At 40.1% G+C, this 22126-nt stretch overlaps 1 protein-coding gene across 3 annotated transcripts; it reads left to right on the forward strand.

Moving 5' to 3' along the window:
• Positions 1 to 1974: 1974 nt before the first annotated feature.
• Positions 1975 to 21957, forward strand: plekhm1 (pleckstrin homology domain containing, family M (with RUN domain) member 1). Of its 3 annotated transcripts, XM_012920644.3 has the most exons (13): positions 1975 to 2179; positions 2851 to 2937; positions 7162 to 7403; positions 8520 to 9191; positions 9569 to 10022; positions 12693 to 12840; positions 14425 to 15393; positions 16562 to 16707; positions 17629 to 17822; positions 17980 to 18043; positions 18139 to 18296; positions 19964 to 20077; positions 21001 to 21957. In XM_012920644.3, the coding sequence occupies exons 2-12, from the start codon at positions 2887 to 2889 to the stop codon at positions 20070 to 20072; spliced, it is 3207 nt and encodes a 1068-aa protein (XP_012776098.2). In that variant the 5' UTR covers positions 1975 to 2179; positions 2851 to 2886; the 3' UTR covers positions 20073 to 20077; positions 21001 to 21957. The 3 variants fall into 3 exon arrangements, with proteins under 3 accessions (XP_012776098.2, XP_004556813.2, XP_004556812.2); XM_004556756.3 differs by having other exon boundaries at positions 19964 to 21957; XM_004556755.4 differs by lacking the exon at positions 1975 to 2179 and having other exon boundaries at positions 2191 to 2937; positions 19964 to 21957.
• The last annotated feature ends 169 nt before the right edge of the window (positions 21958 to 22126 follow it).

The following is a 22126-nucleotide window of genomic DNA, read 5'->3' on the forward strand; positions in this document are numbered from 1 at the left end:
GTCAAGAAAAAGTTTATTTATCCGAAATCTGTTTTTACTTCTTGATTTTAATCTTGGAAAATTGAAGAGCGGAGATTTACAGCAATGTTTTTCAGGGAGTCTTTACCTTTTTGGCAGTTTGCAAGACATTAAGGTAGGTAATTTAAAAAAAAAAAAGTAAAAAAAAAAAAAAGATCAAACAGCCAGTTAAAATCCAGTTTGGACACACACACATCAGTGTTGTGTCTGTAGACACACACACACATCAGTGTTGTGTCTGTAGACACACACACATCAGTGCTGTGTCTTGACTGTAGACACAAAGGAAAATGAAAGTACGAAACTTCCGTACGCACGTTTGCTTTCATTTTCAAGTATGCTACGATTACAGAGGATAAGAAAGGAGTATAGAGTGATTGAAGTTTATGTTTTTTGAGTTTCTGAAACCAATAAAAAGCCAACTATACTGGAAATATATTGTTTCGGTGGTGAGGCTATGCGGTGGAGTAGTTTATAAGTTGCAGAGTGTGTTATGAAAAGTCTTTAGCAGAGCAGGAGCTGAGAACGGAGAACAGAAAGTCTGTGGTGTCAACAACAATGGAACCACTATGTCGTCTTTAAGTGTTACTCGTAAACTACAGCTTCTACTTTGGGTTTGTTTTTTTGTTTGTTTTGTTTTTATTACCGCTTCTGTTTACCTTTAGTTAAGGTTAGTAGTTAACCTACTTTCTGCATGTTGATTTTGTTCGTTTTTAATGTGTTGTCTTAAATAAAAAAATAACCCGGAAACCATAAGACACAAAAAATATGTCGACAGTAAAAATGAAATCCCGCCAGAGGATTGGAAATCAACTTGAGTTGGAGCTCGTTTAGATGGTGAAATGCAAACACGCTCTATGTAACTCCTGCCACATTAAATCCTTATATAAATAAGCTAAAAGCATACATAACAGATAAAACAATTTTATTCTATTTACTTTTTTCTATTTAATTGAGCTTTTTACTTTCGTGTATTTTTGTTATTTTCATGTTATTAAGCTATTTGGGTTTAACCCTTTACAAATACCATGATAGAATGGTTTATCTTCTGGGTGATAAACCATTTTATCATCCAGAAGGGCAAAATAGCCATTTTTGTCTTTTGTTTTTTGTTTTAATGTAAAAGTCATAAAGCTAATAGCTATAATTTGTCACTTCTAAGTCAGATTAAATAACATAGGAGGTCACTTTTACAATTCATGAAGAATAATTTTAATGTCAGTGGCAGGGTAGGCATGCAAGTGACACAAATAATGTCAATAAATTATGTTTTTTGTTTGTTTGTTTTGTTTTTGTCATGTAGACTGAGGAATAAGTTCAGGCAAGAGTTTCCATTGGCTGTGATGCTCGCAGATGACCTTGCGATCTGCAGATCGCAAGGTCATCTGCAGTGAGAGTAGGTAGCAGGTGGAAAAGGACCTAGAGGTACGAGCCATGAGGGAAGGTTTACAAGACAGGAAAGAGACCTGCTATGATTTATGGTTTGGAGGTGGTGACATCGACAAAAAGACAGGAAATTGAGCTGGAGATGTTAAGGTTTTCTGTGCAAATAATCAGACTGGAAATGAGCATGTCAGAGACAAAGCTCAGATCAAGTACATTAGAGATAAAGTTAGAGAGGTAAGGCTGAGATGGTTTGGACAAGAGATACTGCATATACTGGGCAGAGGATGTTTAAGATGGAGCTCCGTGGAAAAAGGGAAGACCACGGAGGACGTTCTTGGGTGTAGCGAAGAAGAACATGCAGAGGGTTGGTGTGTCAGAAGAGGATGCTTAAGATAGGGTGAGATAGATGATCCACTGTGTCCTTGAAGAGGATGAGAATGAGAAGAAGATCAAGAAAATCATAAAGAAGCTCACGAAGAAGAAAAAGATCGACAAGAAGAGAATCCATGAGAACAAGCTCAGTTTCACAGCATTTGTGATGGAGCCTGAACGCATCACTAGTCTGAGTTCCCATGATGCACTTCGTTTTCAGTTGGATGGTGACAGTCGAGCGTCTAAAGTCGAGCTGACTTCTGCTCTATTTTTAGGTGTTTTGGAAGCGATGGAGAGTGACTGCACGGATTTTTGTGCCTCTAACGTGCAGCTCCCGTGTTTACGTTAGTTTAAGGAGGACACGCGCTTGTTTTTCGACCTGTTAGCCAGGCTGTTTGTTTCGGTAAGCAAAACTTAGCTAGTAAAAGCCGCCGACAACGTCTGGGTTTAATATTATTACATAGCTGATAGACATTTCGTTATTTACACAGCTTTTTTATTTTATTTGTTTAATTTACAGTGTTTCGGTCGTGCATTTCTGTCATTAATGCACATACGCCCAGTGCTCGTCACTGCAAAGCGTCTGCAGAGAAAACAAATGCTTCTAAATGTCGCTTTGGGTGTTTAAAACGAAACTATTAACCAGCCACTGTTTGGTAAACAGTACTTTGTTTGCTGATAGCCCAGCACTTGATGTATTTAACGCAATCTTATTTGGATGTGATGATGTCAGGGTGGTTGGATTACATCCTAATTAGTTCTCAGAGTGCCTCTCAGTTTTTATTGGGGAAGTAAGAAGCTACTTCCCTGCAGACGTCTTCTTTAATCTGTGCTTCACGTGACTTGGAGGGCTACTCACAGAAAGGATGAAATGGCAAATAATGTCACAGAGCACAGCCTCGTGATAGGAAATTCTGGAAACTCGATGTGAGGAGGGAAACTCGTTTCCTTCTCGTCACATGTCTGGCTCGAAGGCGTGGCCATATTCAGGATACAAACTCGCATGACTCGTTTGGTCGCTGTTAGTCAAGCCTGCAAGTGCAAAAAGGGCAGGTCTTTTTGTGTGTGTTTCAGTGTGCCATGTTGGAGTAACTTATTCCAGGAGGTGCCATGCTCGCCACGCAGACTGAAGCTCACCACGAGACTAAGGATGTTAAAAAGGTAAGAATCAGCTCGTTTCACGTTGCGGATTTCACTTCTGTCTGGCTCCTTCCTCTGCTGGTGAGACAGCGTGAGAGTTGACTTGTGAGATTTAAGTAGTATTGTAATGCAAAGTACCCCCTTGATGTTTAGGTTGTGGGGGACATGGGGTGCTCCAAAAGAAAAACAAAAACAAAACGACAACAGCACAGCCTGTTTTCAATACGCCACTAATAGTGGATGCAGCAGAGGAAATGCATCATAATCCCGGTACTAAGCTCATCAACAGAGGATTTTCATTATGTTTAATGGTGAAGCTGGTCTTGCATAGGTGTAGTCCCAGGGCTACAGGAGGTCTTCTGGTACAGACAGGAAGGGGGAAAAAGCCCAAATGGACCGCTCTGCTGCTGTTGTGCACACTTCAGGGGACCTGCATTGAAAGACTGAATGAAGGTTAACCTAAGAAACTTGTAACAAGTTCTATCCTTTTAGATCAGTGGTGGACATGTTTTGTCTCAGAGGGTCTTACTTACTTTGATAAATTAACCCAAGAGTCAAATATTGAACAATTAATGTGAAATAGTTTCACATATTTCAGAAGTATTTCAAGATTTTTTTCATAGACATAACTGACGCATCAGTCCTGGGTGATCGTGTCAGGAATCAGGAACTTGCTGTTAGTACTTTTTGTGCTTGTGTGTCTATGGTGAACTGTAATATAAAACCACTGAAGTACAAAGCTGAATTACTTAACAAAGAATAGATCTGGCTAATATTTGCTGTTTACTTTTAATATTTTAACTCACACATTGGCTTTCTTATACTTGATACATGCGACATTAGTTTATTTTCAGTGTGACTATTTTTGAGAATTGATTATAACTCTGAGATTTTAATGAATCACCCCGTGTTTCTTGAATCTAAATAATGACAACAAGTGAGACGGTCACCTCTCACCATCAACGCTGTTATGTTAAACATGTTATTGCTTCAAACGTGTTTGGTTTTTTTTTTAACCACTAACAACAATTAAACCCCTCAACATCATTCATATTCAATCTGTTATGATGGCTTGCAGAGATTTGTTGTGCACTGTATATGATTGTATAACTTAAACTGTGTTCTTAACTGCCAAGGGCTGCCACCAGTCTGTGGGCTACTCTTTGAGAGTCTAACTCTAGCCTGAATGGTAGACTTCAGAACCAGAATACCTTTATAATCCCTAAGTAAATTATGTGTGTTAAAGTTGCTCCAAGACAGTAACAGACCAAACTAAATAAATAATGCAATATGCTACAAAGGTTACAAATTTAAGAAACAGTGCTAACATATACAAATTGCTCAATTATAAATATCAAGAATATTACAGAGGTAAATATATATGATTGACATTTAACTCTAACCTGTGAACTTTGTCATTTGTTATTTTACTGTAGAGAGTGTGTTAAAGGGTGTAACTATTGCAGTGTTTACAGTATATTAGATGGCGGAGTTGTACAGGGAGATGGCCACAGACAGGAATGATTTCCTGTGTGGTGCAGTGTGATTTTTGGTAATCTCGGTCTCTCATTGAACGTGCTCCTGTGACTAGCCTGCATGTAATGGAGTGGTATTATTCAGCATTGTCCTTATCTTGGACACCATCCACCTCTCAGACACGACTAGGGATGGGTACCGGTATCATGGCACCGGTTCTGACATAAACGACCAGACCGAAAAGCAGCGCACATTTCGGTGCTTGTTTTTCCTGAGATGTGATACACTTTGAATTCAATCATTTTACGTTTCCGAGGATAGTAGGCGGGTCCAGGTACGTACGTTCTTTTAGAGCAGAACTACAGATTAAAAATGCCCAAGGCGAAGCGGTCAAAAGTCTGGCTGTACTTCACAGCAAAATATGCAAACTCAGCAGCCTGCAACAAGTGCTTTAAGCTGATACTGTGATACTGTCAAAGGAAGTAACACCTCAAATTTTTTTAAAAGCCGAAAAATGCGCCGTATTTGATAGCTTGCTGCGAGACCTCACACCAAGCGCATCTACTGCGGTTGTTTAAGCACTGCTTCCAGCCAAGAGTGATACCATATATGCCCCATAGCTGCAGAAAAGGTAACATTGTTATCTTTTTACAAAAAAACAGCTAAACATGAGAGGTTTTTGGACCAATTTTGTGTTCTCCATTCTTTAAGCACCAGTTTGAGCACCGGCACCGTTTCAAAAGTACCGGTTTGGCACTGGTATCGGATAAAACCTAAACGATACCCATCCCTAGACACGACCCTTCCTGCAACAGGAACTTGCGGATCAGTTTGAGTCTGTTGGCATCTGCAACCCTCAACCTGCTGCCCCAGCATGCAACAGCATAGAGGATAGCACTGACCACAACAGACTAACAGAAAATCCTGAGCATTGTCCGACAGATGTTGAAAGACCTCAGCCGCCTCAGAAAATAGAGACAACTCTGGCCCTTACTGTAGAGTGCAGTGGTGTTCTTAACCCAGTTCAGTTTATTGTCTTTGTGTACTCCAAGGTATTTATATTCCTCCACAATGTCCAGAGGGTTCAATTAAAGAAGATGGAGAAGTGTTCCAACTAGGCTTTCCTAGGATCATAAAAATGAAGACGTAAATTATCCTTTAAAAGTAGGAAGCCTGAGTCATAGGTGGAGCTACCCACTAAAGAGGTTTTTGACCTTTCACCAAAGAAAAGTAACCAGAACTATGATTACAAATATTTGTAACCAGTATTTTTTTTTTTAAAGTGAGGCTTATTTTACCCAAGTTTAAAATACCTTTTTTTTTTTTTTTTTTTAAATTTGTTTATAAAATAGCTAAAAATAACAGGGAGAAACTTCTGTTAGCTTAGATGCCAAATCTTATTTTCCGTCACTATGGACCAGTCGTGCGTAGTCATCCTCCAGACGCCAGGAAAACCCCAGGGTTATGGCTTTTTTTTTTTTTTTCTCAAATGTGTTTTTCAGATGTTTCAATGAAAGGAAAAAAATGAGTTAAAAAAACATAAATAATTTTTATGTTTTGTTAACAAGGCTTTGAGACCTCAGATCATTAGGTAAGGTGAAACAAAGTCATTGCTTTGAGTATAGTTGGACAAACTGTGCTTGTCTGGCCCATCGTGGACCGTGGAAAAACCCTGTAATTCTAGTTTTGCAGAAAATAACCCCGCTGCATTAATGTACCGTATATGTCCAGGTGCTTGGAACTGGACCTGTAGATGTTTTTCTTTTAACAAGTCAAGCACTGCAAAGGAAGAGTTCTTCAGTGCTCAAGAGCACTAAGTTTCTTGTGTGTTGCGAAAGAAGCTGCCTTTGTCCTCTAACCTTTTACATAATGTAGGTCTGTTTGTAATGTGTTTGTTATTTTTTCCCCATCAGCTGACAGTGGGTGACATGTGACAGGAGGTTATATACAGGTTGAGTGTCATAACATCACAGCTGATCTCAAACTGCTTGTTTGTCATCACACTGTGGAATGAAATGCAGAAAAAAGTGCCAGTTAATGCTTGAAGATGTTTTCTATGTATGTGGTTGAACAGGAATTTTTTTTCTTGTTTGACAGCTGCTTCCCATCAGAACCAGTTGAGGAATGTGTTGTTAGGTTTTGTATTGTTGATTGTCATTTATGCTTAGAAATGTTTAACCATATATGCTTAGAGGTGTATAATCAATTGTGTAGTGATAGGACTGTGATCTTTAGCAGGCTGCAAAGGCTTGGTGTGCATTCTAGAGTGGAATGCACACCCACATCCTAGGAGCATAAGAGAGGTCCTGTCTTCTCTTTGTTGATATAGCAAACACACGTATATCTCTTTAAGTATAAGAGCCTTTTGTTCAGATGGACCCGCTAGACTCCTGGCACCAGCTTTTGGGGAGTCTTCACAGGGTCACATCTTGACCTCACACAAATCACATACACACACACACACACAAAGGCAAGGTACTCTTTGTGTGTGTGTAGATGTCATATGTTAATGAACCTATGCATATTCATGTAACCTCAATAAAAGAGCAGTGTTACGGGAGAACGGACAAGAGCAACTGGGGTCAAGCGAAGGAACGGCGTTTGTCCCGTTCTCTCCTGTGCACGAGAAACATGAAGAACTTTGCCTACTTCGTGTCTTGCTTGCTGTGTAATTATATTGCCTTCAACGTTCCAGCGAATAGGTTTGTAGCTTGAACCTATCATGTGTTTTATTAAAATCCTTTTCCTCTTCCATGTATTGTTTCTTAGATCAAAGAGAAGTTGGCGCAGTCGCTCAAGGCCCTGCAGAAACGATATGTAGCGTCAGACTCGGTAGTCACCAGTGATGATTCCGATGCTAACCTCCTCTGCTGTGCCCTGGAGGCCATCTTCATCCACGGTATCAAGAGCAAGTACATCCGCTCAGAGTCTCGAAGCAGCAGTAGGAAAGGGGACCGTGGACCCCTCCCTCAGCCTTTTTTCTGGAGCCTCCTCAAGAGTGTCACCCACCGGTAAGTCAGAACCAAGGCACAATTATTCCTAAATTTGGGGGGTTTTGGACTTTTTCCCTTTGGAAAAAATACATTTGTAGATTTTATCTTAGACTTCAGGTTCATTTTATTGTAGTGTCTTTACCTTATGCAAAGTGCCTTGAGGCAACTTGAATAATCAAGTATTCTAACAATTATTCCACTGATTAATCGAGTAATCTGATGACAACTACTTTTTTGGGCTAAGACTATCTTCCAGGAGGCAAAAAGAATTCTGACAGTATTGTGTCTCCTGGATGAGGGGGTTTTGGTGTGTGTTCATGTGTATGTGTGTGTGTCTCTTTAAAGCAGCATGTGGTGGCTGCAAAGAAGAAAAGTGAACATACAATGTTCAATCTTCTCAATAACAATGTTATTGAGAAATTCAAATCAGTGATTCCCAAAGTGTGGCCCTCAGCTTCCTTTTGGGTATTGAAGGTATGCAGGTTGTCTGTGTGGTCAGTGAAAAATTTACAATTGTTAAGCTTGAAGTTAAAATGTTCTGAGTTCCCTGAGTAACATTTTCAAGCTTTAATATTTCCATTTACAAAACAAGTACAAGACAAAAGATTTTAAAAATTGACTGATCATTATCACATGGCAAAAAAGAAGGCTGTTAATAGAGAATTACACAGAATAAGAGAGATGATTGATCAAATGAAATGAAGAACAGAAACGTCAGGAGGTCATTAATCCGAGTCTTGTGTTTAAATCAGAGTTTTTAGTAAAGGGTTAGGGCTGCCGTTTTAGAGTACCTGTGAGGAAGACTAAAAGACTCCAGGTCTCTTTTATCCCCACTGCATCTTGTCTCCTCAATGGCAAATAACTGTCCTTGGACTTTCTATCACTATTATTTTCATTATTATTTTATAGTATTGTTCTGTTTATTTATATCCTGCTGCTAAACTAATTTCCCCTTGTGGGACAATAAAGAAATTTAATCGAATTGAATTGAAGTGTCCCTGAAGATTTTCAGAGTTCATATTGAGTGATGCTGTTCTTAAGTTTAAGTATGACTGATTTAAGGTATTATTCTGTGAAAATGCAATATGTTTATCACACTCTTTTTTTTTTTTTTTTCTTTTTTTTTTTACCTAGTGATGTGATCACAGAGCTGGAGAAGATAAGCTTTGTGGGCACTGATGTGGGTCGCTGCCGAGCGTGGCTACGGCTGGCCCTCAACCACGGCCTCCTGGAGTGCTACCTCGTATCGCTGTTCCGTGAAGACTCCAAGCTGCAGGCCCATTATCAGCCCAGTGCCTTGCTCCTGAACCCGGAGGAGCGAGAGGTTCTGCTCAGCTACCTCCAGGGTCTGGCCTCCCTCACATTCAGCCTGTCTTACAAGTCATCTGTCCTCAATGAGTGGACCACCACGCCTCTGGCTCTTGCCGGACTCTGCCCTTTGTCCCAGGCAGACTTACTCGACCTGCCCCTCAATGGTGGAGACCCTCCCACCTCCAAACCGATATGGAAGGAAATTTGGGATACAGTGTCTCAGTCATCGGGTTCTTCGGACGCACTGGATGTACAGAGAGGCTGCCCAGTTTTAGTGGGGAGGGGATCAGATCTTTTACAAGGGAGTCAGACTGCTCTTCGTTCTTCTAATTTAAGCCTGGATACCACAGGCTCCTCTCAGCTGTCCTCCAGCTTGAGCTCTGACAGCCTTCTGCAGGGACAGGACCCCCGCAGCCCGACAGGAGAGCATTGGTCTTCATGTGACTTGGAAGCAGCCATTAATCCCAACATCTGCACCAAGAGGCCACAGAAAGAGTATGTATACATTTTAAACAGTTTTTAATCATTCTGGAGCAAATAGGAGTTAAATAACTGTTCTTAGCACCTGAATGAGCCCCATCTTGTAGTATATTTTTAGTCAGTCCCTCATACACCATCCTGTTGTTCTAATAATCAATAGAGCACCAGATATGTGTTAATCATTGGCAGGAAATAGCCTCCAATAAAACATCCACCCCAATATGGGCTCTGGCACGGGACTGAAAAGCAGCCAATAACCAGTATATAAAATTAGCAGCTTGGATGCAGAGGTTTTTTTGTTTTTTGTTTTTTTTGGTCTTTCGTCAACAAAAGCTTTTCTTTTATTTAACTTGAAGTAGAATACATGTTTTGAGTTATCTGTATCTCTGCAGCTCGCTGACTGATTTCCGGGAGAGCGGACACTGCAGTCAGGACTCGACACAGGAAGACTCATTTGTCTCCAGCATGGGTCCTTCTCAGTTCTCTGAGAAGGGTATTATCAGTGACAGTGAGCCCCAGGCTTCTGAGTACCAGCCTCCAAACTTTGGACAGCTTGATTTAGAGCAACCAGAAACAACCACTGAGCTGCCGTCATCTGATGATGATAAGTGTCCCGCTGAAGTCTGCAAAAGTGCCTCTTCAGAATTGCACTCGGACATATGTCTTGTCTCAGCAGTCAGTGAACCTGCAGAACCTGTGGAGGAAGTAAGTGTCACTGTTGAGCCTGTCCAGGAAGAGAAGCCAACAGAAAGCTCTGAAAAAACCAACGCAGACTCTGCAGTTCATCAGTGCCCACGTCGCTCTACAAGCATCTTGAGCAGAAAGCCATCTTCAGATTCACTATCAGTAAGTGTAACATCTCTGTAGAGGGTAGCCGTTATTTGAGCAAAACCACAAACTTTATCTGGCCTTAATGCAAATTTGTCAAATGCACTCATATCAGTTCATAAATACTGTGGTTGCTGATTACGTAGAATGCAAAAAAACTATTTGATATTTGTTGCATGAAATGTCAAGTAGGATGTTCAACTCTTATTCTTGAATCTTGAATAATGCATAGAGAAAAAAACAACACAATATCTGTAATAAATAATGGAAAAATGTTATTTTGTGTTTATTGTTTTCCATTTTAAAACCCCTCACAAAAATGGTGAGTAGTCGCATTAGTTTTACTAACTTAGTCTGTCCATCCATCCATCGTCCATCCATCGTCCATCCATCGTCTAACTCCTTGTCTAATTAGTAGGGGTGCAACGATACACAAAATTCACGGTTCGGTTCGGTTCGATACTTTGGTGTCACGGTTCAATATTTTTTCGATACAAAAAAATGTTCATGCATTTTTAATTTGTCATTTATTAAAATTATAAATATATATTTTAACTCAAAAGTACAGTTTTTAAATTTAACCCTAACCCTTGTGTGTGTTTTTTATTTTGACAGCGAATGCGCACCTGCGGACCACTTATGTGCAGTCCTGGTTATTTAGCTCATCATATTGCAGCCACAGAAATTCTTTTGTCCATGAAACCATAAAGCTGCACTTTCTTTTTGCCTTATAGTCTGATTTGTCATAACTTTTCCGTTTTGTGGTAAGCTTTTCTTTGGCTGTCACTTCTTCACCCCGACCTGTCTTATTTGGCTCAGCAGAACTCAAATATATATCCTGCTGCTTTTACACACCGACTCACATAAGCTCAGCGATTCTCTGCGCGATCAACCTCTCACATGTTTAAGCTTGCTGCGGGAGATTTCACTTGTCATGTTTGCATAGTAAGCTAACGATTAATAAGACGATGTCAGAGGAATTGGTGCACAAATTATCATCACTCACAGATCAGTGCTGTCGCTCTCTATACACAGTTCGCACGATTGCAAAGTGAAAGCAAAAAAACAAGCGCAAATTCAAACGCGACTTCAATATGTCACATATTGACAGTGGCTCACCGATGCCAATGACATAATTACCCAGCTACATTTCTGAAAGAATGCAAAAGCATTGACATATATTTTTCCTACAATAGCCCGACGGGCAGGGCAGAGATAGATTTTGGTAGCCCGACTGAAAAAAATCGCTAGCTCCGGGACGTCGGGCTAGCGATATTGCGAGCCCTGTATCTGATTGAGGAATCACTCATCTTTGGAAAAGAGAGTTTATTACAGAGAAATGGCTCTTTCCAAAATAAAAGCTATACTATCCGCTTCTTCTGGGCTATATTCTCAGCAGCATAAGGAGAATCATGTGCTAACAGCTGTCTAAATGACTCGGCTAAAGTTAGTAGCATGCTTGTTGTTTTTGTCTTTGCACTAGGATGATGTCGGCGTAAATGTGCAGTCATATTCGTTGTGTTCCCACTAGTGCTTTCAGGTTAATCTCGTTGAAATGACCTTAACGCCACAACACGGCAAATCTCCGTTAACGAGCTACCGCCGATCGCTCCGTGCATGGGGCTAGACGGCCAACACGTTAACGAGCTAACTGCGCTAACACACTAGTTCACACCAATGTAATTGAGCATTGCATGGCACATCCAACATACTGTTTTACTTTAGTCCATGACTCGCTTACCTTCAGGGTCATACGTCACATGAAAACCAAAATAATTCCAAACGCCAGATCTGAATGAGGTTCAATTTGCCTGTTGCAAGTAGAGCTTAACTTCTGTCTCGCTAGCTTGCCCTGCGCTCTTCCTTCTGACTATGCTGTCTGTGTTGAGCGCTCAGTGGATCTGCGCTGGACAGTGCAGCCTAGGCGGAGTAGTCGAACACAGATTCACTGAGCGCTCAACACAGACAGCATCGTCAAAAGGAAAATTGATAAAATAAATTACAAATGTTGTATTGTTCGATACATATGCGTACCGAACCGAAAGCACTGTATCGAACGGTTCAATATCGATACGAATATCGTTGCACCCCTACTAATTAGGGCTAACTTTTATCGACTGAGTACTGAGTCTTACTATAGTACTCACATCCACAGCGACATTTTACCTGAAAAACACCTCTCTGATCTGTGGGAAGTAGCTTAAGCACGCAGCAGAAACCCACATGGGCACAGCAAAAACACACCAACCTGCTGTTCTAGTGTTCAGTGTTAATAGACTGTGAGAATACTGCCGGAAGGCAAATTAGTAGTGATATGAAACCAGTCCTGTGGCGAAATGTTAATAAAATGGAGTACAGAAAGTAGCCATACTATACCAGCAAATGCCTAGAGTGAAAACAACTCTTAATTGTGATCTCTGAATGGGGAAAAACTAAAGATATTTCTTAGTGTTTTACATAAATATAGGAAAATCTCTTAACATTAGTCAAGACAGACACATTTGTGCTTAAATTCACGTGACCGTTTAGAGACCACTGTTTATAGCTTCTACACCACTAACACCAATGACACATGATAAAAGGGGAACCCTTTTTTTGCAAACTGCACTCTGCTACTTACCATTAACATACAAATGAAACCCTTTAGTTCCCAATGCTAAATAAAACATCCTTTCCTGCTTTTTGCAGCATTCTTATTCTTGGATCTCAGACGATGACATTTATAAGCCCCACCTGGACAATTTGCCGGACAGCGATGACACACCTGTCTCTCCTCCCGCACCTGAGCCCAGCATCTCGCCGTCACGTCCAAGTGTCGTCCATCGCAGACAAATAGGTACCATCCCCTGTCCCCCAAGCTTTGAGTGTAAAACTTATGATAAACGGTTGTATGAAAAGAGTTTTGGGCGCTGGGCATAATTCACAGCAGTCAGTGCTCAATGTGAGAACATAATAAAGTTTCTTTCTTTCTTTTTATTTTGTAATTGAGCACTACAAGCTTGTGCATGGGGAAAAAAAAAAAGATGTAAGAATTTTATGCAATATAAGAAAAATGCATAAATGAAGGAATAAGTAATTATGGGGAATCTCAGCAATCTCACTGCCCGAGGAAAGAAATCTGAGTTTCAGAATCCTGCCAACTGAGTTTCTCTGAACAAACAGTTTCTATCACAAATAGATCATTGCATTCAAGTGAAAGAGACAGAGCTGTTAACAAACTAAACAGAAGCCCACATATAAAATCGTTGCTCCACAGCACTTCTAGTGGTACCTGCAGTGTGCGCACACCTGGTCAATACAGGTAGCCACTGAGGGATTACAAATGAAGTAACATACTGCACTAAAGTCCAGGAGCACTAGAAAGCGTGGAATGAGATTAAAGCCACGCCCCCAGATTTTCCCAGCAGGTAATTTCCTTCAGGTCTCAAAAGAGAAAACGCCTGCTGTTACATAATGCTTGGCGTGTGGCCACATCACTGTGGAATGTGATTTTACTACATTTGCAGGACGTCACCTGGATGAGTCCCATGGCCTGTTTTAAAAATAGAAATAATGTGAAAGAGTGTAACACAGTAACGTTAACAGCGCAGATAGTGAAGCATGTCATGGGACATTTTGTGACAAAGCATATGGACTATGGTTATTATTTATTTTTAAAATCATTTTGTCAATAATGGGACTGTTCACGAGTAGCTAATCTCAGTCATTCACATGAACAGATTAGATTATTTAACCGTGTTGTGAGTCAATGTTAACTTATCTATTGAAGCAAATAATGGGGAATGTTGGCTGGTGAAATTATCCCACTGGGGATGTCAACTTGAATTCCAAGCCTTCTTTTCATTTTGTTTTCGCGCTGCTAACAGGAACTCTGAAGTCATGTAATAGTTGATTGGAAATCCAATGTCAGTTCACATATCGGCCTGTTCTTTTTCTTGTAACCCCGTTTCCTTCTCCATTTTTTTTCTCTACAATGCATCACTGTGTTGTAGCAAGTTGAGAGGACTTGCCAGGGAAGAATTACTTTCTGGGGAAAGTAATTTGTTAGATTACTTATGTTACATTTGCATTACCATATAACGTGGCCTAAATGTCATAGAATTACCAGACGTTAATGTAATAACACATTAACAAACAATAATATAGTTTCTTACATAGACACAAATCCCTGTCCTAATAAGGATTTTTCTTTTAGTCTTTAAGTTTTAACACACAGTTGACAGCTACATTGAAAACCAGTCCAGCTTTTATTTATTTATTTTTATTTATGACAACCCTGCAACTTTGCTCAAAATAATGCAAAAGGTTCAATTGTGGCTTAATTTTCTGTATGTATTGCTCAGCTAGTAAACATGGATATAAAAGAGGCCTTCTCAGTGTGAAAACACGACAATGTCATCTATGTATGTGTTTTTCCCAGGGCTGTCAAACCCCTTTCGAGGGTTGCTGAAGCTCGGTCACCTAGAACGACGCAGCGCCGTAGGATTATGGCGCGACTACTACTGCGAGCTGTCACCCTTTGAGTTCCGCCTATATGGGAATGCAGATGAACGGACATGCTGCGAAAACTGCTCCCTGGTGCGATGTGAAGACGTTCACATCACCTCAACTGAGGGCCGCTTTGACTTGACCTTTCCTGGAAAACGGCTTTACCTCCGGGCGGCCAATCGTGACGAAGCTGAGGACTGGGTGGACCGGATTATTGAGGCTGTCAACAAAAGCCGACCAGTACCGCATGGCGAGCAGTGGGAGGTGCTGCACACCGGGTGTGAGAATGGTGTGGATGAACGTGCAGTTTCTTCGCCACCCTTGTCCCCTTCCAGCCCTGAGCAAGGCCCGTCTGGTTCTGATGCTTGTGGAGGGCAGGATTCTCCATCTCCTCCTCAGCAGGAATTTGACTGGACATCGACTACAAATTTAGAAACAGATTCCATCAAAGAAGCTGTTTTGTACTTCTCCACAGATCCTGAGGCCCGGACGTGGGAACGTATGGTTTTCTCTCTCTCCTTGGAGACCTTGAAAGGATTTCTCGTAAAAGAAGGAAGGAAGCTACAGCGGCTAAATTACCCTGTTGAGGAAATCCGGGATGTGGTACCCGATGTTTCTCAGGGGGGACCAGCCTTTTTCAAGCTCCTGACAATTCGAGAAACGCTTAGATTTAGAGCGGAGAATGACAAGGAGGCTCGCTTTTGGAGGAAGTTTATCCGAGAGGCTCTTGACTCATACCTGGAGAATGGGGAGTGTGAAGGCTCTGAGGTACCTTTGGAAGCGACTGGAAATCTGTACAGACTGGTGCAGCATAGGCTAAAAGAAGATGGAGCACTTCTTGTTCACCTTTTCAAAGTTCCCTCAGAGAAGGGCCTGGACACTCAGGGCTTCAAATGTGCAGGTAATGTTAGAATTTAAAAAATATCTTTAAACCTTTTGAAGCCTGTTTGATGTAAAATCAAGCAGATTTTGCTTGTTGTGGTAATCCATCCTGTCTGCAGTATCAAAAGTTGAAGCTTTTCATTGCACTTCTAGTGTAAGTGATTGGGTCAAAACCCTTTACTGGGTTTGAGCACACCATTTTTTTAAATTTAAGACTTCAGCAGTCTGAGACGGACAAAATCAACCTTGTTTTAAAATTATCAGCTTAACAGCATTAAAAAGCATGTTTTGGACTCTTGGATAGTTTCGTCCTTCATTAATAACCTTTACAGTAAATGAATGCTTTAATAATGCATTTGTTTGCATTTGACTAAAACTTGAAGTTAAGGGTATGGCCTAATGTTTATAATGTGCATTTTGGAACATTTTAATGGACCTGACTTGCTGTGTGGTACTGATCATTGCAGATGCGTCTGTGTGTGTGTGAGCCTATGGCTTGAGCTTGCTTGTGTTAGCTAATAACTTTGCACTTCAATCTCTTGTTCAAATATTGTTCACTTCTGGCTCTGCAAAACTAATATATTGACAGCCAAAACAATAATGCTGAAACTTTAAAATCCAGGATCCATAAACCAGTAGATAATGTCATTTTATGTACTAAAAAAAAAGAAGAAACTTTTACATTAAGAAAACTGGAGATTATGGAAGATTTGCACTTGTCTGTTCAGTCTGTTCATTTCCTGTTGTTTAGTTTGGTTTTGAGTGTGATGATAAAAATCAGCATGTTGCCTAGGAGTCTAAGACCTGATCTTGTGTTCAGTTGTATTTTTTACGATCCTTTTACCCCAAAACCAATAAAACCCATCTTTAAGATCCACCTATTTTCCCAAAAGAAATTTAAAGTATTATTCCTTTGCTTTTGTCCCACTTTTCTAGCAAGTATCTTAAAACTCGGTCAGGTGTTTCTTTGCGTAATCCCGCTGACAGATCTGTTTTGGGGTTTGGTTTTTTTGTGGGGGGGGGATAAATCTTGGGATGAAAGACATCAACTTCTGACACGTGGAGCAGATCAAGCATAGCCTTGTAAATCATAATGTATCACTGATTGAGTCTACGGGAAGAGGAATCCGACTCATTGTTAGAGTGGATGTGACTCAGACTGAGTTGTGCTTTGCTGTGTCTTGCAGGCTGTCCTCAGAAGATTGGACTGTCACTGGGCAGAGCCAGGTTATGTGAGTTCTCTGGGCTGTACTACTGTGAGTCATGCCACAAAGGTGACACCTCCATCATCCCCTCACGCATGGTACACAACTGGGATGTTGCCCAAAGAGAGGTAGGTGCAACACGTAACTATCTGCAAACAAACTTCTATAAAAAAATTTGTTACAGCAATTAGAAAAAACAAACATATATGACTTCCTACCTGCTAATTTAGATGAAAGCTTAGTGTCATTTGAAGAAACTGGCCTTGGGTATTAACACGAGTGCTGCAGACTGGAAGCATGAAGCACACTGTGTAATGTGTTACACCAAACTCTATGAACTTGCATCTTAAAGGTCTGAGTCTCATTTGAAATATTTTCTAATATTTTTGTTTGTTTGTTTGTTTTTTGTTTGTTTTTTTGCAACTTAACTGTTTTGTGACCTCTGAGGTTAAATAAAAAGACGGCTTTGCTAAAACAATCAAGTCAAAAAGTAAATGCCATTTCAGTATTTAATATCTCAAATTTAATTAAGGAAATATTTATGTTCACATACACTAATTATGAGCATAAATGTGATCACTGTCATGAATATGAATGAGTAACCTTTTTTTCTTTTTTATTTCTTGCAAGTTTTGAGGTTTGATTCAAACATTGATTTATTACAGTGCAAACCTGAATCAGGAATTGAAGAATGGATTAGGCTAATATGTACTAAATGTGCTAACAGTGTTTATATTTTGAGGAGGTCACCTCTTTCTAAGACCAAAAAGTCTGGTTGTTGCTGTTTGTCACAGAAACTGTTCATACAGCGCCATCTGCTGAAATAGAGTTAAATGGCAGTACAGACTATTTGCATTTCCTCCAGGCTAACTGACAGTACAGTCCTCTTACAGTTTTTCTGTGCGGGTTTGTTTTATGTATTCTAACCCACTCATAACTAAATATTCTAGTTTGTCTTTTTTTTTTTTTTTTTTTTTTTTTAAATTGCTGAACATTTTGAAGCAACATGTCAGCCTCATGAGACTGCTTACACTTGTTTGTCTGCACAGGTGTCTAAGAAAGCCCTGTGGCTTCTGAAGCAGGTAGAACAAGAGCCTCTGCTCAACCTGGAGCAGCTGAACCCTGAGTTGGTTGCGCACACAGAGTCCATGGGTCAGGCCCACGAGCAGAGGCAGAAGCTATGCCTTCTGGGTGAATATCTGCATACCTGCCGCAGTGGAGCCTGCAAGAAACTCAAAGCGAGGTGTTTGGCAGAATGCCTTGGCAATAACAATAAATTACTCTAGGCTACATTGTTCCTATTGAATTTCTTTTTAATAGGAACAATCAATTTAAATGCTATAAAACATGTTAAACACCTTTCTTTTCTTTTTTTCATCTCCTTCCATTTCTCTCTCTAGAATGGGGCAGCGAACTTACCTGTTGGAGTCAAACCACCTGTACAGTGTCAAGGACTTGCGACAGGTAACCTTCTGGCCCGCTTTTATTGCATATAGGATCCGCCACCTTAAAATACCTACATATAGGCATCTGTATTTTTTTTATTTCTTTTTTGTCAGGTAGCAGAGGGCCAGTATGTAAACTTTCTGCGCAGGCTGGTGCAACATGCCTCTAATCACGTGTTCAGCTGCGACCTTTGCACCCAGCGTGGCTACATTTGTCAGATATGCCACTCTGATGACACCATCTTCCCCTTCCAGTTTGAGACAACCACAAGGTATGTTTTCCAAAGGCATCTCTCTTCATTCCTCATTCTTTTTATTTATTTGAGCCCTAAAACAAAATAGTTTTAAAAAGAAAGAGGAAAAAGTCTCCACAATGAGGCCAGCCTTTTGTCCAAATATTCTAAATTAAATGCTAAACACCAGCTCCAACTTTTTAAACATCCTGTTCTTCTGTGTGACTTCCTTTCCCTTGTTTGTGTTTTCAGTGTTCTTTTTAGTCGCCACTGTCTGTCGCTTTTTAACGTGGGCTATATAAAGTGTAAACAGGACAAAAATTAACTGAAGCCCTCTTGTTAATATGAATAGCAAGACACAATCTACCAGAGAGACGTAGAAAACACTTTTAATAAAGCACACAGACCAAAATGATCTTATTTTGGCTGCTACTTTTAGGGGTCGCCACAGTGGATCACCTGCCTTCATCTCACCCTATATCTAGCACCCTCCTCTGTCACTCCAACCCGCTGCATGTCCTCCTTCTCTTCTCTGTGGTTTTCCGCTTTTCCTCCTGTCTGGCAGCTCCATGTCCAAACCATCTCGGCTTTGCCTCTCTAACTTTGTATTCAAAACGCTCATCCTGAACAGTCCTTCTGTTACAATAAACTTGTCTGTCCTGCTCACTCGCACTGAAACTCTTAGCATTTTAACTTGTCTACCTGCAACTCTGCCAGTGCCACCATCTCCAAACCATCCATCTTAGTAGGTCTCACTACAATCACTACTTCCAGGCTCATATGGGATTTGTCACCAACCTAATGAACATCTCTTGACATCAGTCACACAAAATCTGTAACAGATGATCATCCGTGTCTTTGTCACCACCCGGCTGGCTTCCTGCAGTGGGGTCCTGTTCGGAAATTCCTGCAAAGCCCTGGACAGAATCCAGTATGTCCAGAACTCATCTGCCAGGCTTCTAACATGCACTAAGCTCGGGGAATATATCACACTCACCCTCATAAATCTCCACTGGCTCCCAGTCAAGTAACGCATTACTTACGAGATCCATCTTCTCATCTACAAATCCCTCAATGCCCTGTTTTCATGTGCTGTTTTTGAAGTGGAACTGAAGTCTTTGCACTCTTGTCAAACCAGCCAGATTCCACTAACAAAAATAGTAATTATACCTGAGAACACACTTTAGATTTAGATTAGCAACTGCTGTCTGGTGGCTTTGAAAATTACAGTGTACTCATTAGTGTGGAGAAAGTCCAAGGGGGCTTTGAGCTTCTGAGTGAGAGTGGGTGTGAGGCGGAAGGAGCCTAAGGTATAGTGTGACAACTGCAACCACTCGCTCAGCTTTACCAAAGAAGCGCTTTATAGAACGTGAATTCAAACTGTTCTAATATAAATGACTGTCTTGTCCTGTACCTCATTTTAAAATATTGATAAGATCTTAAAATCTGTGTCTCCAAAGCTATAAAAATAACACCTATATGTGTGGAAATTATTGGGGAAACACATTTTCTCTATCGGAGGATTTAAGGCTGACACCGTCAACTGACTGAGAAATTCTTTTGTGAAAATCATACTTTAAGTTTGTGGAAAAGCAAAACAAAACCTTTAACATATGCTAAATTTGGTCATTAGTATTTTTACTAGAAGTGGTGTGGAAATTGTGTCCACAGTGCCTTTAATTTGGTTTGTTTTTTCTCTTGCCCAGGTGTGAAGATTGCAAAGCTTTGTTTCATATAAGCTGCAAGGCTGATGAGCAGTCCTGTCCTCGCTGTCAGCGGATGAGGAAATACATGGAGAGGGATCTGCAGGACTGAGCACGGTCAGTAGGGACAGTGCTGAGCTGTGAGCCACGGGGCCAGACTGTTAAACGTAAGCTGGTGGAGAGTAAAGAAAACAAAATTTAGCTTTCACATGATGTAACCTCAAGTGCAATTATGAGTTTGCCTGCCCTAACTGACTTAAAGCAAGCATGAAGATGAAGGTTTTGAAGTCACAGTGCTACAGTAGCTAGACTCTCTTGCACTAATGTAGAGGCATTCAGAGCCTCGTGCTGCTCACATGATGCAGCCAAATGTTACTGACCAGTGATTTAAATACCTCTCTGATTTCTGATTCAGCCACGACATCAAAAAAGGCCTGGTCAGACGTCGAGGGTGCTGCCAATCTATTGTATCCAAACATTTTTTACAGTTGGCCGTTTTCCACTGCAGGAACTAATAAGTAGCTTGCACCATTACCTATTCTAAACTCAGGAATCCCCACACCCACTCCTGTAAAACCTCTTGTAGGACTGCTTCTGGATCAGAATCTACTCCAGAATAAGAGCCTGTACTTAGAGGTTCTTAACTACTATCAAACACTACTTTTTTTTTTTTTTTTTTTTTTCTTCTTCTTTAGTTTCAGAACAAGAAAATCTTTGAAAAACCCCCAAACCTATTCGAACAAAGAAGTTTAGGAGTCTTTCAAATTGTAAAATTTAAGTGGATAAAACGAATGACAACCATCATCATCTGGTTTCACAGATTCATAGTTTAACTAGTGGTTTAATAATTTTGAAACTGAGACCGAAATCAAGATGGAAAGTCTCGGAGACTGCGTCAAAGACTTATTTCAGTTTCCTGAACCAAAACATACTAGTCTGGTAAAAGCTGTAATGCACCGATCAGTAGAGAAAAACCAAGGTATGAGCAGAAATCATAGCGTTGTCTTACCCTTCGCCTTTTTTTTTTTTGGTGCATTCAGGATCTCCACAGATTGTAAGAGCTGATCATGGGGGCTTCCTGTAAACTTGGTTCCTGCTACAAGTTTGTGCAGTGGAAAAGTGACCATTCACGCTCTTTACTTTGCTTGTCAATGTCTTCTTAACCATCATGTTTACACAAAAGTGATCCACAGTATGTTTTCTGTTTCTCTCAATGCACAAATTATTCAGACATGATTTCCAGCATTAATATTTAGTACTGTACTTGTAGAATAATGAGAAATGTTTTGATTAACAGATCTTGATTGTGCCTTCTTTTTTTTAATTTAAGCGTTACAGTTTTCCCATGATATCTCACTATTACGGGGCCAAAACTTTTTTTTTTTTATACCCATAATCATGCAATAAAAAAATTAGATTGATCAATAAAAAAATTTAGTGTAAATATGAGCGCTTTGTGGAATGTTTCTCTATATATATATATGTGTGATTAAACAGGCAATTGTTAAGGCTCACAGAGGAGATTTGTTTATGCTGCTTATTCATGCATTTAATGAAATAATTTAATAATAACTGTGTGGCAAAAACATTAAAAATGAAGATTTGAGATGAGTGTTTATAAAGTTTAAAACGTAATTTGCATATTTGCACTCGGAAATGACTGTTAAATGGATATTTCAGCTGAGTTATTTGAGCTCTGATATCTTCAGCCACATTAAATTATCCCTAAACTAAAAACCCAGCTGTGTTTATGAGCTTTTTTTTTTTTCCCTTTTCTTTCATTTTTGACTTTGAACTGAGAATCATCAGACTTCTCTGGGGTCTGCAAAGAACAAAAATAAGTTGAAGATGTACTGAACTCCATTTTGTGATATGCAGAACATATCATATGCAAAGGGAAAATTGCATATACTGCAGTACTGTTATTTCCGGATTTGTATTTATTTTGTCTCATTATGTATGAATGACTGTATTGAAATAAATGTCAGTGTATTTGATTCGGTTGTCTTTTATTTTAAGCCTTTCACACCAGATAATGTTCATTTTACTCACAAAGCCATGTATGGAAGAGGATTAGGGCCACTGGGGAAAAAAAGTGGACACGTCTTTTTTTCTTCTTTTCCTGAATTCTGAGAAAAAAGTCAGAATTCTGACTTTAATCTCAGA

This window comes from Maylandia zebra, linkage group LG8 (genome assembly GCF_041146795.1).
Source record: "Maylandia zebra isolate NMK-2024a linkage group LG8, Mzebra_GT3a, whole genome shotgun sequence".
NCBI lineage: Eukaryota > Metazoa > Chordata > Actinopteri > Cichliformes > Cichlidae > Maylandia > Maylandia zebra.

Coding starts and splice junctions, on each gene's coding strand:
- plekhm1 (XM_004556756.3), top strand. CDS start 2,887: ATGCTCGCCACGCAGACTGAAGCTCACCACGAGACTAAGGATGTTAAA. Junction 18,044..18,138: donor GTGTCAAGGACTTGCGACAG/GTAACCTTCTGG, acceptor CTTTTTTGTCAG/GTAGCAGAGGGCCAGTATGT. Junction 18,297..19,963: donor CAGTTTGAGACAACCACAAG/GTATGTTTTCCA, acceptor TCTCTTGCCCAG/GTGTGAAGATTGCAAAGCTT.